This window comes from Chelonia mydas, chromosome 16 (genome assembly GCF_015237465.2).
Source record: "Chelonia mydas isolate rCheMyd1 chromosome 16, rCheMyd1.pri.v2, whole genome shotgun sequence".
Taxonomy (NCBI): Eukaryota; Metazoa; Chordata; order Testudines; family Cheloniidae; genus Chelonia; species Chelonia mydas.
Window position 1 is genome coordinate 14,191,275 of NC_057857.1, and position 14,856 is coordinate 14,206,130.

The 14,856-nt window shown below is 49.7% G+C and overlaps 1 protein-coding gene across 1 annotated transcript in view; it reads left to right on the forward strand.

Moving 5' to 3' along the window:
- HMCN2 (hemicentin 2) overlaps positions 1-14,856 on the forward strand; it is a 110,790-nt gene that overhangs the window by 14,580 nt on the left and 81,354 nt on the right. The window contains exons 9-15 of the mRNA XM_043530492.1: positions 816-960; positions 2,124-2,245; positions 2,485-2,757; positions 3,986-4,127; positions 5,420-5,547; positions 9,175-9,288; positions 9,773-9,922. Coding sequence (XP_043386427.1) covers positions 816-960; positions 2,124-2,245; positions 2,485-2,757; positions 3,986-4,127; positions 5,420-5,547; positions 9,175-9,288; positions 9,773-9,922 — 1,074 coding nt within the window. The remainder of the gene's footprint in view (positions 1-815; positions 961-2,123; positions 2,246-2,484; positions 2,758-3,985; positions 4,128-5,419; positions 5,548-9,174; positions 9,289-9,772; positions 9,923-14,856) is intronic.

Consider the following 14,856-nt stretch of genomic DNA (forward strand, 5'->3'; position numbering starts at 1 on the left):
GGAAAGGGCTGGAGGTAGGTGTAATGTCCCAGGTTCTGAACGGACATTTCTCTAATACTCCCTCCATGGTAGAACCCCACCTACCTTGCGGGGTTCATCTGTCCAACTTCTTTCCAGGAGCACAAAACCTAGCCCTCTTCTGGAAGAAGGGTTTGTAGCTGCCTGCTCTGTTTTGAGGAGGCATAGCCAGTTACACGTTTACTATAAATGTACAGACAAGGTTAGGGAGAAGCTTGTCCTATGTGGCTCAAGGTGTGAGGCTGCTATTTGAAAGCAGGGGTGAAGCAGGTATTGCAGTGATATGTATGATATAACTGCCCAGAGAGGGAGGAGTAGCCAGTGTCATAATAGACTATGGAATCACAGCCTTTCGCAGACAGGAGGTATTTATTAAACCCAAACAGCTGCAATTAGAACGATGAACAAACAGGTTTCTACACAGCTTTGAGATCCAGCTTCGTCTCCATTGTTTACCAGAACCACACCCTCTCTAGTACTCTATAGAGCACACAGAGATCTAATGTCTGCAGAATATACTGCAGGTAAACTTCATTACAGCAGGACCTGTGCCTTACCGAATGAGGCCCTAACTTTAGCTTCTTATAGTGAGTTATTAGGACAAAGCCAGTCAGGGGCTGCTCATTCTTTAAAGGAAAGACCGTTCCATTTCAACACAGGGGTCCAGTTTGGTTTTTTTCATGGTTATTTTTTTTTCCTCTCCCTAATCAAATTTTCAATGTTCTGTTTCTGAAAATTAGGGAGTCTCTCTCTCTCTTTCTCTTTCTTTTTACCCCATGCCTGTCCCCACCACCCAGGTCTACCCAAAGTGAACATGCCCAGTAAAATCCAGGCTTATCACAATCAGTCACTGCTGATCAGCTGCTCTGCCCAGAGCGAGATCCCCTTCCAACTGAAGCTCAGCCATGGTGGGGAGATGCTTGGAAAGGATCAACTTTTCACGTAAGTCTCAGGCTCTACTGCAGTAAGTCAGTTACTTGGTAAATTTCCCCAAACCCACATTAGTCACATACAAATATAGGTAGCTCTGGCTAGGATGTTAATTACAAGGGCTAGCAATCCTCATGCTCCAGGGCACAAAATGATGTCCAGCTTGGGGGACAGGAAGGTATTTGTTCCATGGCATAACATTACACCATACGTTCTTGCATGTTCTTTGGACGTACCTTCAATAGCTGAGATTAGAGATAGGTTCCCCCCAGCAGGATGGACCAATGGCTCTGTCCCGGCATGACAGCCACTTTGTTACTCTTTGCTATCTGTCTCCATAGAGTGGATCTGGCTTGCTCTCTGGGGGGTGGGTATGGCTGCCCTCCACTATCCAATCTGGACACTTGGAGTTACTGGAATGCTGCTTCCTTTGAGATTGTGGTGGTGAAGTCCATGTATTAGCAGTAGAGTGAAGAATACACGTGGCTCAGGGGACCAAGTGGGAAATTTCCCTTCCAATTAGAATTCCCACTGAGGCCCTGAAGACCTCATGGACTGCTTGTTCCCTGCTGTCGCTGCTGTCATGCTGACTCAGACAGCGGCTTCTCTTGGTACTCCGTGACTTCTCTTGGTACTCCGTGACACAGCACAGTGGGTTTTCAGTGTGCTAGCAGTGGGTTCCTCATTCCTTCTGCAGCAAAATGCAAGATAAAAGTCTTTACACGTGAGCCCCCAAACCTCCAGCCTGCATGCAGGCTAAGGACACACACTTGGGATGCAGGGGTAAAAGGAACTGCGTGTGAATTGTGATCTACCACTGCTGCTAGGGAGAGCAGTGGAGAGAGTGGGGGCCTCCGTGCCAAGTAACCCAGCTCTAAGCAGGTCTAGACAGCACGGAGATAAACCCCCAAGCACCCTGTCTATGCTAGTGCCCCTGTCATTGCTGCACGGGGGAGAGATTTTAGGAAAAATCCCAGCGTTGGTCCAGTTGTCAAAAACCCCGGAGATTCTGCTTTCAGCCAATCTGGCCCCTTGAAGGTGCCTTCAGTGGGGCTCCCCACAATTAAGGCACTGTAAATGATGAGGTGCTTGTGAAAATCTCAGCCAGTGCCAAAAGAGGAGAGCCGGGTGTCTTCCTCTCCAGTCTCAGGGAGGTTCTTTGGTTTTTTCCCCAGGGATTCTGGGACCAGCAGCTGGGAGATCCCTGTGGTTTCCGGAAGCGATGAAGGTTTTTATGAGTGCACAGCTGTTAGCAAAGCTGGGGCAGCGCGAGCTCGCGGCTACCTCTCTGTCACAGGTCAGTACTGAGGATGGCGGGGGGCAACTCGGGCAGGTGACAGCCTCAGCCCAATCGCCCACAGAGCATGCTGCAATGAGGACTCCGCCCCTGGGCTTTGCTTCCAATATTTAATGGTCAAACTCAGCACTTCAGTGTTAGAGACCTCTGAATGACAGAATTTGGGACTCACTCCAGTGGGGTGAATGGGGGTCAGCAGCCTGGATAATTGGAGCCCGCTGTTTGCTTCCCCCATGCAGAGCCGCCTCCGTACCTGGTGCCCCCTAGGAACATCACTGCATTGCCAGGACAAGGAGTGATCATGTCTTGCCCAGTGTCAGGAGACGTTGCTTATAATCTGACCTGGAGCCGGGATGGGAAGGTGCTGCAGCTGGACGAGGGATGGGTGAGGGTCCTGCGGAACCTCTCGCTGGAGATTGTCAGTGTTCAGTTGGATGATGGTGGCCGGTACGAATGCACTGCAAGCAACAGCCATGGGACAGCTAATGCTTCCATCTGGCTCTTTGTTCAGGGTAAGCTGTCCTGTCTCCATGCAGTATCTGAGCCCTATGTTGAGGCGATTACCTGTCCTTGGCTGGGCCTGAAATCCCTTAGAGTCTGAGCTGAAGTGGGGGGAACGTACCGGTTGCTTCTCCAGGGTACGCCACAGATCCAAGAGTCTTACAAAGGGTCTGTTTGGAAGGATCTGTGTCATCCTGTATGGGTTTATATGAGCAGAAGCAGTGCAGGAGGTGGCATCCCCAGTGCTTTGTGAAAGTCACTTGTCACCAAGATCAGAGCTGGCCTGATGGATCAGCAAAGCAAGTCTCTGCTCTTTGAGTCTCTGCTCTTCTGGGTCCCCTGCTTCCTTGCAAGCTCCCCAAGCCATAGATCAGCCTAGTGGCAGGACTGCAGGCTGGGAACTTGCTGCTTTATTTGACTGCATCCCAAGAGAGTTATGGGGGGAATATTCCCACTGACTGAACAGGACGTAAGGGAAGGGTGGAGCTTGGCTGCACCCCCTACTGCGCTGAGTAACCCAGTTAACCCTATAATGACCGCTTCACCACACTGCTCCCCTCATTCAATTGTAAGGCTGGAGGGAGCAACAACGTATGGCCTGTAGCCCCAGCAATGGCAAGGCTGGACCTGAGGAACATTGCCGTTCCAGAAGCCCAGTGTGGAAGTAGGAAGTGAGAGAAAGAGATTTAAGTGTAGCCACCTTGGTTCTGTTAGAAACAGGGCAAAAGTTAGGCTAACTTTAACCCTAATAACACGAGACTTGCAAAGCAGGACTGGGGAAAGCGTATGGAAAATTGCTAAGCTGTCTGACCTTGTTTTTAGACAAAATAGAATGTAGTGGTAGCAGAAAATCGTTAATAATAATAAGACATCAGGACTGAAAATGTGTAAACAAAGTGCAATTGCTATTCGTCAATGCATGTAACGAAAACTATAAATATTTGTGATAAACCACTTGTTGTTCGGAGTCTTGTCTAAGGCCAGGGTAACTCCTGACTTGCAGTCTCCCCCGCAATTGCTTGAAATGAAAATTGTCTCTGACTTACTGCATCCGAACAGAGGGAGAGGATTTGATTTCTTCCACACCAGTTTCACTGCTCTTGGCCACTGTTCCTTTACCACCTTCCGCTAGCTCTGTGCTCCCTCTCTGCGGTAGGAGGGGAAGAGCCAGGAATTGGGCCTCTGGAGCTGGGAGCAGGTGACTGGTGTCTGACCCGCGTTGTGTTTCTCTGTGTGTAGAGGCGCCTCGAGTAAGGGTGGCCGCAAGCTCGCAGTCGTTCACCAGGGGCGGGGAGGTGAGGCTCAACTGCACGGCGCTGGGCCACCCTGTGCCCCGAATCTCCTGGAAACGGTGGGACCGAGCCCTGGAAAAGGACGGCAGGTAACGTTAGCTTATCAGAGCCTCGGCCGCTTCGCTCCTGGGCTTCGATGCAAACTGCCGCGGGTCAGCCCCGCTCAGCAGAGCAGCCTCAGACTCATGAGGGTGGGCGGTGGGGGACGAGGAGGGAAAGGGGGCACCTTTTCCACCCCGTGCACGCCAAAGGGTATTGAGTATAAGGCTTTTATTGTTGTTTCCAGACCTCCTGCAGGCGGAGGCCGGCTTGGTCAGACCAAAGCTTTTAGGCAGGTTACAAAACGTGGCTGCAGCCCCAGGCTATGCTACAAATCCACCTCGTGCTGGTAAAGGGGCTGGGGCAGCGGTGGTGTGGCCAGTTCCGTGATAGAGGTTTGATGCGTTAGTGTTTAGTCTAGGCTGGGCCTTGACCTCATGAAATGGAGGAGTTTGTCTCTTGGGGACTGTTGCAATGCTGGAGGGGCAGAGCTGCACCCACTTGCCATCTGCTCCTGGGCTTAAGGGGGATCTCCACTCTCGGAGGCGTTGGCTGAGTCATGTTTGTTCTCTTCGGCCTGCTCACTGCGTCGGGCTGTTTTTTTTTTGTTTTTTTTTGGGGTGGGGGCTATTAAATGAGTCCCCACAGGCAACCGGAGAAGGATTTCTGATGGTTCATGTGCCTGGAGAGGGCTGATAAAGGGAAAAGGGGGAAATGGCAGGAAATGATATGAACTGCACATCAGAGATTAGAAGGGCTCGGTCTAGTTAAAATGAATATATTTTAAAAAACCATGCTTCCTTATCTCTGCTGCTAATAACACTGGAGGTTGCGGAGGCTGTGAAAGCGTGTTAAAATCAAAGTGACTTTTCATGCTCTGTAGCGTGCAAGGAGGGGAGGAACAATGGAAATAAACTTACTTTTGACCTTTATTTATTGTCAGTTTCTGATAAATTTCACTTTCAGGCTCCCCGACTAGCGCCATGTTGCAAAGATTTAGGCTACGAACACAGTACTGGACATTTTTTTTGGTGTGGTTTTTTACTTAAATTGCAGAAAACCAAAAAAAGTAAAAAACGTTCTGATTTTTTTTTTCTTATTCATGGAAACATTTGCTTTAGTTGTTAGGCCTCGTTTCTGCTGTAGCTGATCCGTCTGTTACTTTTTTTTTTTTGTTGTTAAGGGCCAAACTTGACCTATGAATTCCCCTTTTAACTTTTTATTTGGGAAAAGTGCAAGGAGATTTTTTTAGGGCAAGTCATGCTCTATTTTCTTCTTTTTCTGAGCTTTGTTTTCATGGTGACCTTTCCCCCCACCCCTGCTCTTTTCTTTCTTGTTCTAGGTTTGTCATAGATGCTCAGGGCACCCTGATAATCAAGGAGGCTGTCCCTGAGGATGCTGGGAATTATAGCTGCTTTGCTGCCAGTCGGATTGGATGGGATGAGCAGACAGTAATCCTACAGTACACAGGTACCAGCTCCTGTAGCTTGTCCTAAGGCAGAATCTCCATTGGGAAGACTCCATTGACTTTGGATCAGGCTCTTAGCCAGGAGGGGCATTACTAATATTGTTTGTATTGTGGTCATGCGCAGGAGGTCCATTCGTGGACAGGACCCTTCTGTGCCAGGCACTGTACAAACCCATAAGAAAAGGCGCTAGAGAATAGGGCCTCTGAAGAGGACTGTGGTAGACCACTGGCTTTGGGATCACTTTGCTATAGACAGATGCTTGCAATACTCCTCTAGGGCCTGATCCATTGACGTGAATGGGCTTTGGATCGCGGCCGTCGTCAACAAAGTCCCAAGGGAGGCCTGCAATGGCGGATTCCCTTACCTGGGGTTACTCATTCCCCCAGGGACTTGTTGGGAGAACTGGAGGGTCTTACTGAAAATTAAAGTCATCACCTTCAGGAGCAACGCGGTGTGAGCAGAGAGCTGCCCAGCAAAACGCTGCTGATGTTTTCTGGTTTCAGGGTCTGGTTAAGATTAACCTATCTATTGTGTCTTATGGTTCCTTCATCCCTGTCCTCGCCCCTCCTCTGTGCTGTTCTCGTTCCTTGAGCCTCTGTGTAGACAGGACACAGCTGGTTTGAATGCCTGGTGTTTTCCTTAGGTGGGTGCATGTTCGGACTCTTGAACTTTTGTGTCAAGTCCCTTGTTAACAAGGTTGTGCTCCACCCTCCTCATCAGGCTCTGTTCAGAACCTCCCCTGATTTATAACGCGCCTCGTTACCTTCCATGTTACCTTCATTCTCCCTTCAGGCATTGTGTTGGCTCAAGAAACTGGTGCCCTGAGGATGATCAATAACAGTGTGTTACAATAATAACTCAACACGACTGCTCTCTCCGCAGCATTTCCAAAGCACCCCGCTTTTTCCTGGGATATTTCAAGGCAAATCATTTTCCCAGGAAAATTTCGGACACATCTTTATCTATTACGGAAAGATAAGATCAGAAACGCACGTTTCCAGAACACCTCCCTAATAACAATCCTGAAGCACCGTTATGGTTGGCCCAGTGTCTCACTGGCTAGGACATACCAACCAAAAACCAAGTAACCAGATTACAACATCAGGATGTAACACAAGGATATTGGAAGAGAACAAGTAAAAAACATTAGTCTTCATCTTGAACATTCAAAATATAAAATAACCAGGCAATGGACCTATATAAAAAAGAGAGGGGAAAATGTACATCCAAAGAGTCAATAGTTAATTACAGTCCCTTCTCAAGGAAGTTGCTCTGTCTTTATAAAGAGCCACTGTTCATTTCACATTCAGAATTGTCATCTCTCCAGTAAGATATTCAGTCAGGAAAGAAGGATGAGCTTGCAGATAAGGCACTTGGCTGGGATTCAGGAGATCTGGATTCAGTTCTCAGACTCTCTGTGTGAGCTTTGGCAAGTCACTTAACCTCTCCCTGCCTCAGTTTCCCATCTCTAAAATATGGATAATAATTGGGGATGTCAGGCGATTAAAAAAATTAATCGCAATTAATCACGCGATTTAAAAAATTAATTGTGATTAATCATGCTATTAATCGTGCTGTTAAACAATAATAGAATACCATTTATTTAAATATTTTTGGGTGTTTTCTAACTTTTCAAATATATTGATTGCATTTACAACACAGAATACCAAGTGTACAGTGCTCACTTTATAATTATTTTTTATTACAAATATTTGCACTGCAAAAAACCAAAAGAAATAGTATTTTTCAGTTCACCTAATACAAGTACTGTAGTGCAATCTCTTTATCATGAAAGTTGAACTTACAAATGTAGAATTATGTACAAAAAATAACTGCATTCAAAAATAAAATAATGCAAAACTTCAGAGCCTACAAGTCCGCTCAGTCCTACTTCTTGTTCAGCCAATTGCTCAGACAAACAAGTTTGGTTACAATTTTCAGGAGATAATGCTGTCCGCTTCTTGTTTACAATGTCACCTGAAAGTGAGAAGATGCATTTGCATGGCACTGTTGTAGCCGGCATTGCAAGAGATTTACGTGCCAGATGTGCTAAAGATTCATATGTCCCTTCATGGTTCAACCACCATTCCAGGGGACATGCGTCCATGCTGGTGACGGGTTCTGCTTGATAACGATCCAAAGCAGAGCGGACCAATGCATGTTTATTTTCATCACCTGAGTCAGATGCCACCAGCAGAAGGTTGATTTTCTTTTTTGGTGGTTCAGATTCTGTAGTTTCCATAATGGAGTGTTGCTCTTTTAAGACTTCTGAAAGCATGCTCCACACCTCGTCCCTCTCAGATTGTGGGTGGCACTTCAGATTCTTAAACCTCGGGTCGAGTGCTGTAGCTAGTTTTAGAAATCTCACATTGGTATTTTCTTTGGGTTTTGTCAAATCACCAATGAAAGTGTTTTAAAAGGAACATGTGCTGGGTTATCATCCGAGACTGCTACAACATGAAATATAGGGCAGAATGCAGGTAAAACAGAACAGGAGATGTACAATTCTCCCCCAAGGAGTTCAGTCGCAAATTTAATTAACGCATTATTTTTTAATGAGCGTCATCAGCATGGAAGCATGTCCTCTGGAATGATGGCCAAAGCATGAAGGGGCATATGAATGTTTAGCATATCTGGCACATAGATACCGTGCAACGCCGGCTACAAAAGTGCCATGCGAATGTCTGTTCTCGCTTTCAGGTGACGTTGTATCTCAGCAGTATCTCCCGTAAATGTAAACAAAATAACAAAAAAAATCTACATTTGTAAGTTACCCTTTCATGATAAAGAGATCGCACTACAGTACTTGTATGAGGTGAATTGAAAAAAGCTATTTCTTTTGTTTATCATTTTTACAATGCAAATATTTGTAATAAAATTAATAATATAAAGGAGCACTGTACACTTTGTATTCTGTGTTGTAATAGAAATCAAGATGTGAAAATATAGAAAACATCCAAAATGTTTAATAAATTTCAATTGGTATCCCATTGTTTAACAGTATGATTAATCATGATTAATTTTTTTTTAGTTAATCGCTTGAGTTAACTGCAATTAATCAACAGCCCTAATAATAATCCTTCCTTTCTCCCATCCTTTGTCTTGCCTATTTAGACTATAGGCTTTCTGGGACAGGGGCTGCCTCTCACCATGTATTGTACAGCGCCTGGCACAATGGGGCCTCAATTGGGCCCTGGGCGCTGCTGTAATATTAATAATGCATGTCTGTGTGACCTTCAAGACCTTGTCTTCAAACCCACCTGTGAAGTGGCTAGCATGCCGTGGGCACCCTGTCAATAGTGTCTGGCAAAATGAATCGGTGGCATAAACCAGAGCTGGGGCAGCTTGGGGGAATCGTATGTTAAACAGACAGGCAAGGGAAAAGAAAGATTCATTGTAGCATCAAGAATGAGTTCTCATTGTTCGAAAGTCGATCGATGTGTGGTATCCTCTGGTTATGTGAGACGGGGAGCTGCGGTCTGTTGCCAAGCTCTGCAGTGCGTCTCTGCAGAACAGTTTGCCAGAGGCCTTTGCCTTTGGAGTGCTGGGGTATCTTGTGCGTACTCGTGAAGTGCTCTCCAGCGTGCAATAAATTTGGAGCCTTTTTCTTTTTGTGTCCTGGATATAGAATCTCCCCACGTCTCTGCGGTGACCCCTGTTGTGCAGGCCCTGCTGGGAGAAGATGCGATGCTGGAGTGCCACGTTTCCGGGGTACCCCCTCCCCAGATCATATGGTACAAAGGTAGGGCTGGAATTGACTCAAGTGAGCTGTGCGACAGTTTGGGGGGGGGGGGGGGGCTAGGGGCATATTAACTACCCCCCTACTCTTAACACAGACAGATTGCTCCTCCCAGTCCATTATCCCTTTCCTGCAGATGGACTCCACTCCACAGACTCCTGAGACCCCGAACCTCTCTCCACCCTGCCAGCCAGCAGCAGTCCATTCTGCACTGCATTGCACTGGCTGCTTGGACCATTCTGTGTTTGGGATGCCCCATGTTAGCCTGCCCTGGCAGTGAATACAGGAAATCCCCTGAGCGGGAGGAAGAACCTTCCTGAGATATTTCCAGCTCAGTTTTGCAGGCTCAAGTTCTGTATCCAAACAAACTAACTCTCCATCCCTTTGAAGATTTGCCCATTGACGGCAAGAGAAGGCAGGAAGGGGCTTTGCGGCGCTAAGGCAGTGAGGAATAAAGGTTTGACGTTCAGGATCTTTCCATGTCCAGGGGAACAAGAAGTGGCATCTTCTCCGCTTGGTGCCCATCTGGCGGTCCTGCAGCTCCAGGCGGTGCAGGAGGAGGATTCAGGAGAGTACATCTGCGAGGCCATCAGTGAGGCGGGGGTCTCCTTTGATGGCATCCTGCTGGAAGTTGGCTGTAAGTCTTGACTCATAAAGCTTTGGGCTCCTTCAGGTTATTAAAAAAAACCCCAGCTAACAGTGGCAAATGACCTGCTCTGCTGGGATGTATGCAGTGTAGCGGTAGCCGTGTCATTCGCAGGATATTAGAGAGACCAGCTGAGTGAGGTAGTATCTTTTATTGGCCCGACAGAAGTTGGTGTAATAAAAGATAGATTTTACCTCACTCACCTTGTCTCTCTATACCCCTTTGAGAGAATTCACAGGAGTTTAGACTGGAATGGCCCAGTTCTGCACTCCAAGCTATTCACTGATATCTCCTCTCTCTGCCCCGTTACAGGTGAGTCTCTGTCACTGGGCTTCCCCCTCCTCTGCTCCCGTCAGTAATAACTGAGGTTTATGGCAGCCAGCCTAGTTCTTTCCAGACTCTGGATTTCATCCTGCCCTTGAGCTCTGCACCCACACTGAAGTCTGTGGGGCTTTCCAAGGCATAAGTGAGGACAGGATTTAGTTCTGGATGGTCAACACAAACAAGATCCCTTCACTCACTGCACCACTGGAATGCAGCCCCTTCTAGGGTGGAAACGCTGCAACCAGTACTCTGCTATCTGGCAGGAGTTCTAGGTACAGGAGGCAAAGAGTCTACCCATGAAACTATAGGGGGATTTCTATTGATGCCTGTCGCCTTGGGGCAGGAATTGAAGAAGGCGGCTGCGTCCACTTGAATTTGCAGGGCAGATTTGGGCAGGTAAAGTAAATGCTCAAGTTGAGAGTGGGCCAGGATATGGGACACCTCTGGTGTCATGCAGAGTGTAATGGGATCACGTCCTCATACGCTCAGGGACTGCACTTCACATCTCTTCCAAACCTGGGTTTCCAAACAGAATTGTCTTGCTGCATAGCACCGGGAGGCCCCATTATGCCAGGCACTGTACAGAACTCCCTGCCCTGGAGAGCGCTCAGTGTAACCAGGGGCAAGGCAGACAGCCCAGTAGCATAGAGAGGTGAAATGGCTTCCCTAAGGTCGTACAGCCGGTCTGTAAGAGAGCTAGGAATAGAATCCAGGTGCCCAGTGCTGAAGCCAGAAGACTTCACTCCCAGTTATCTCCAGCCCTTGCAATGGATGTAGGTAAATCTCTCTCCCCATTTAGCTGTATCCAGCACTGGCTTTCTTGACTTCTGCTGCAGTGCCGTTGTGCGTTGCTCTCACAGAACAGGGATGTCTCAGCCCAGCGCCCTGGAGATAGGAGTTTTGTGTCTTTCTGTGGAGCTCTAGGACCTTCCCTGCCCTACAGCACCACTGTATTCTTCTGGGCTGGCTCCAGCCGTCCTATATACAACACTCTGCAGCCAAGCACTGTGCTGCTAAATATGGTTTTGTGTGTCCACACCTGCAGACTGCCAGTGTCTGAGTGGGGTTGATGGGACTGAGCCCTGCACAATGGTGAGCAGAATTGTACTGGAGCATCTGCCCTAGGTTCAGCGTGGGGAGGGGAGGCAGAGGAGATGCCCTGCCTGGTGGAGCAGAGGAGATGGGCTGGTTACTAGGTCTGGGAGTGAGAGCAGCACCAGCCCTGTAGCAATCGTTGGTGGTGGGTTCACGTCATTAGACGAGTGATCTGCTCCAGGTCACGCAGACCCACTTGGGCTCAGAGACTCGTTTAGGGGCCAAGCCAAGATGAAAAATTGGAACTTCTCAGCTGCAAACTCTGTGCTCGTCCCTTCAGCCGCCAGCTTGCTGGACAGAGCAGGTGGGGCCCGACGAGCATGAATGGGGTGACTGACTGAATCCCTCGGTCCCCTTCTCAGGGGGAACTCCTCACTGAGCCAACGGTGGTGTGGGCTGAGCTGGCTCCAGGCCCCATGGCTTTTCTCAGGGGGATGCAGAGCCTGAGCCGTTTTGAAACGAGATGACCCTCTGCACAGCCCATTCCCCTAGGTCAAGTGCAGAGCAGCTGCGGTTCCCATTGGTACAGACTGCAGAGATGTTGCCAGCAGCGGAGGGGGATTTCCTCAGGCAGCGTGTCCCAGCCAACACCCCCCACGCACCCGGCCCTGGGGTCCAATTGCTCTTCTGTCGGCACGCTGGCTCGGGCTGCTGAAACACAGCTGGCTCTCTACCATTCTCACAGTGCAGCCGGGGCGGGGGGGAGCTAGAGAAAGGGGGAGAAGCACCGTGAGGCAGAGGAGAGCGCTAAGGTGTGAAAGCAGCTTCCCCAGCCTGGTGGCTGTGTCACTGTCTGGGCTGCAGTGGGGAATGCCAGCTCCTGGCTCTTATGAGGGGACATATTGCCACCTCCAGGGGAGAGGAGGTTAAATGCCTAGCCAGGCAGGTATGGCGCTTCTGTTTACTCATCAGGGAGCCTCTCCTACCCTGCGTCAGGGTGACCCTGCTCAGTCCCGCGCCCCTTGGGTCTGAGCAGGGCGGGGTCACCACACAATGGGGCACAGAGCAGTTCGTAACAAAACTCCGGCCACATTGTGTTTCCTAGTGGTGGGCAGGTGCTCTCCCGGGAATCCGTGGGGAGGGAGAGGGTCAGAAAGCCCCCACCCTCTGAGTTCTTGGACCCACTGCTTCGCTGGGAGGGTGACTCTCACTCCTTTTGTTGTGATACTTTCCAGAGGAATTTCCCAATTCTGTCCCCGCTTCTGCGGGGTAGGAGCTCTGGGAAGTCTCGGAGGAGTCTCCTCCCACTCACCACCCATTCACTGTTCTTCCTTGAACGCTCTTCGGCCATGAGGTCTTGGACTGCGACCTCCCTCCATCACAGCTGAGGCCTGGATGGGGGCCACTCTGGATCCTGTTGTTAATGCTCTTAGATCAGCCAGAGGGATCCTGGCCAGCTACTCCCTAACTCCAGAGACTTAAGCCATGTCTTTGCTATGACTGTAGCCCAATCAGACCTGGTTACAACATGGTTGTCTCCTGAGTCCATTACAGCACGGGTAACGCGTGTAATGAGAACGGGACCTGACCGGGTCCAGTCTTGGCTCTGCCTCTAGCTCTCTGAGCAGACTGTCTCCGCAGCCTGCCTGCCTGGCCCCGGTCGGCCTGGGGAGGGAAAGATGGGGACTTGGCAGGGAAAAATTTGCCGGTTAGGCCTCCCCTCATGTTGACAGTGAAAAAAGCTGCCTCCCACTCTCTGGGGCACACTAAGAATTGGGGGTGCGGGTAGCCTAGCAGCTGCTGTTGTGGTTTGGAGAAGACAGGATGTGCTGGGGGGTTTTCAGAAACGTGTGTGTGTGTGTGTGTGTGTGTGTGTGTTCACGCGAACACACAAGAATAGAACAAAGACAAGATGCAGCTAGGCATTGCTTAGCGAGGACCAAGAGCTAAAAGAATACACGAGACAAGGAATGAAGCTCCTCTTCTGAACAGACTGGCCCCTGCTATCTTTTCTGATGTGGCCGGGGCTCAAAGCCAAGGGTACAGTGTTTGGTGGGGTGTAGGCCTCCTTCAGACACCCTCCTGAGCCAGCTGCTGCTTCCCACATGCTAATATAATCAAGAGCAAAGCTCCTGGCAGGACCATGGAGTGAGCCCAGGTTTCCCCAGGCCGGAAGAAGGAAGGGGAAGGGACGGGGCCGTCTGCCTGGCTTCTGGTGCTGGGGAAAATTGGTGGGCCTGCAATGATGTCAGAAAGGCAGCCAGCTCCGGGGTGTGTGTGTGTGTTGTGTACACTGTCCTGACTGCAGGCTCCCCCAGTCAGTGCTCAGTTCCTGGATCTGGCTCCATCCTGCATGGGGCTAGCAAGGCAGCTGCTAGACTCATTATAAAGGGAGGCAGTGGGGTGAATTCTGTAACGTTAGCTGTTTAACCAGCGTGGTTCCAGGGGGCTGGGGGAATTGCCTAGACTAGGTGTTGAGACTGTTCTGTGCTGGCGGAGAAGCCAAGGGGAACAAGAGGGGATCGCTTTCCCAGCAGCAAGACCTGAGTGCATTGCAGCGCCGGACTCCGCCCTCGTGCTGGGCAGAAGTGGAGGTAAAGGGGAAGGGTTTGCAGTTCTCAGACCTAGGCACCTGTAACAGGATGAGCAAGCTCCATCTAGGGATGCTCAAACCGGTGTGTGGAACCCAAACACCAGCCGGCTAACGTGCCCATCTGAGTGACTGCCTCAGGGGGCCAGCCTGGAAAGCAGGCCCGCAGGGAGAGAGGAGGCGAACAGTGAGCGTTGTGTCTCTGGCTGGCCTTTGAAGAGCATCTATGTCCCCATAGAACCTAGGCCTGGGTCTACTGGGGGGAGACCCCAGTGACTCCAAAGGACTTTGGATCAGGCCCCTAATGCCCCAGATTAACTTTGGGGCAGCCCTTTTTTTCTGTCCCTCGGGCTGACTGGTGCAAGCTGCTTGATTCTTGTGCTGTCTTAGTTACCCTGTGACCTGCTGTATCTAGCCAAGTTGTGAGGTGAGCTTGGAATGACTCTGGGCTGAGGGGAAATGAAGGGTCCCTGTCCCTCAAACTAGCCCTCGTCCGTCCCCCCCACAGTCCCATCCCAGTAAAGTAATGAGCGAAGGGCTGAGAAACGGAGAGAGTGGTGCCGATATGGGAGGGTCTCCCCATGGGGGTGATGGGAGCCTGTCACTTGGGCCATCTGTGAGCTGGGAAAACCGGTGAGAAATACCCCCAGGCACAGCTTCACTTGGGGCCTTGCGAGGTGGATTCAGGACCAACCAGGTCTTTTTCCCTTTGGCTTCTGTGATTCGCTCCCCCCTCCGTTTGTCTCAAGCTATTTAGATATTCTTAGCTGAGCTCCGACCTAGATCTGCTAACTCCCATAAAGAGCAGGCGCCGTGGTGTGATATGCTGCAGCTAAATGCCTTTCTCCAAGTTCCTGGAAATGGACAATCTGAAAGCAGCCTATGGGTCCTGAGCTCTTAATTGTTTTTTTTTTTAATGGCAGCTATTAAGAGCCATGTGGAATTGCATCATACGCCTTGGGGATTTCAATTCTTG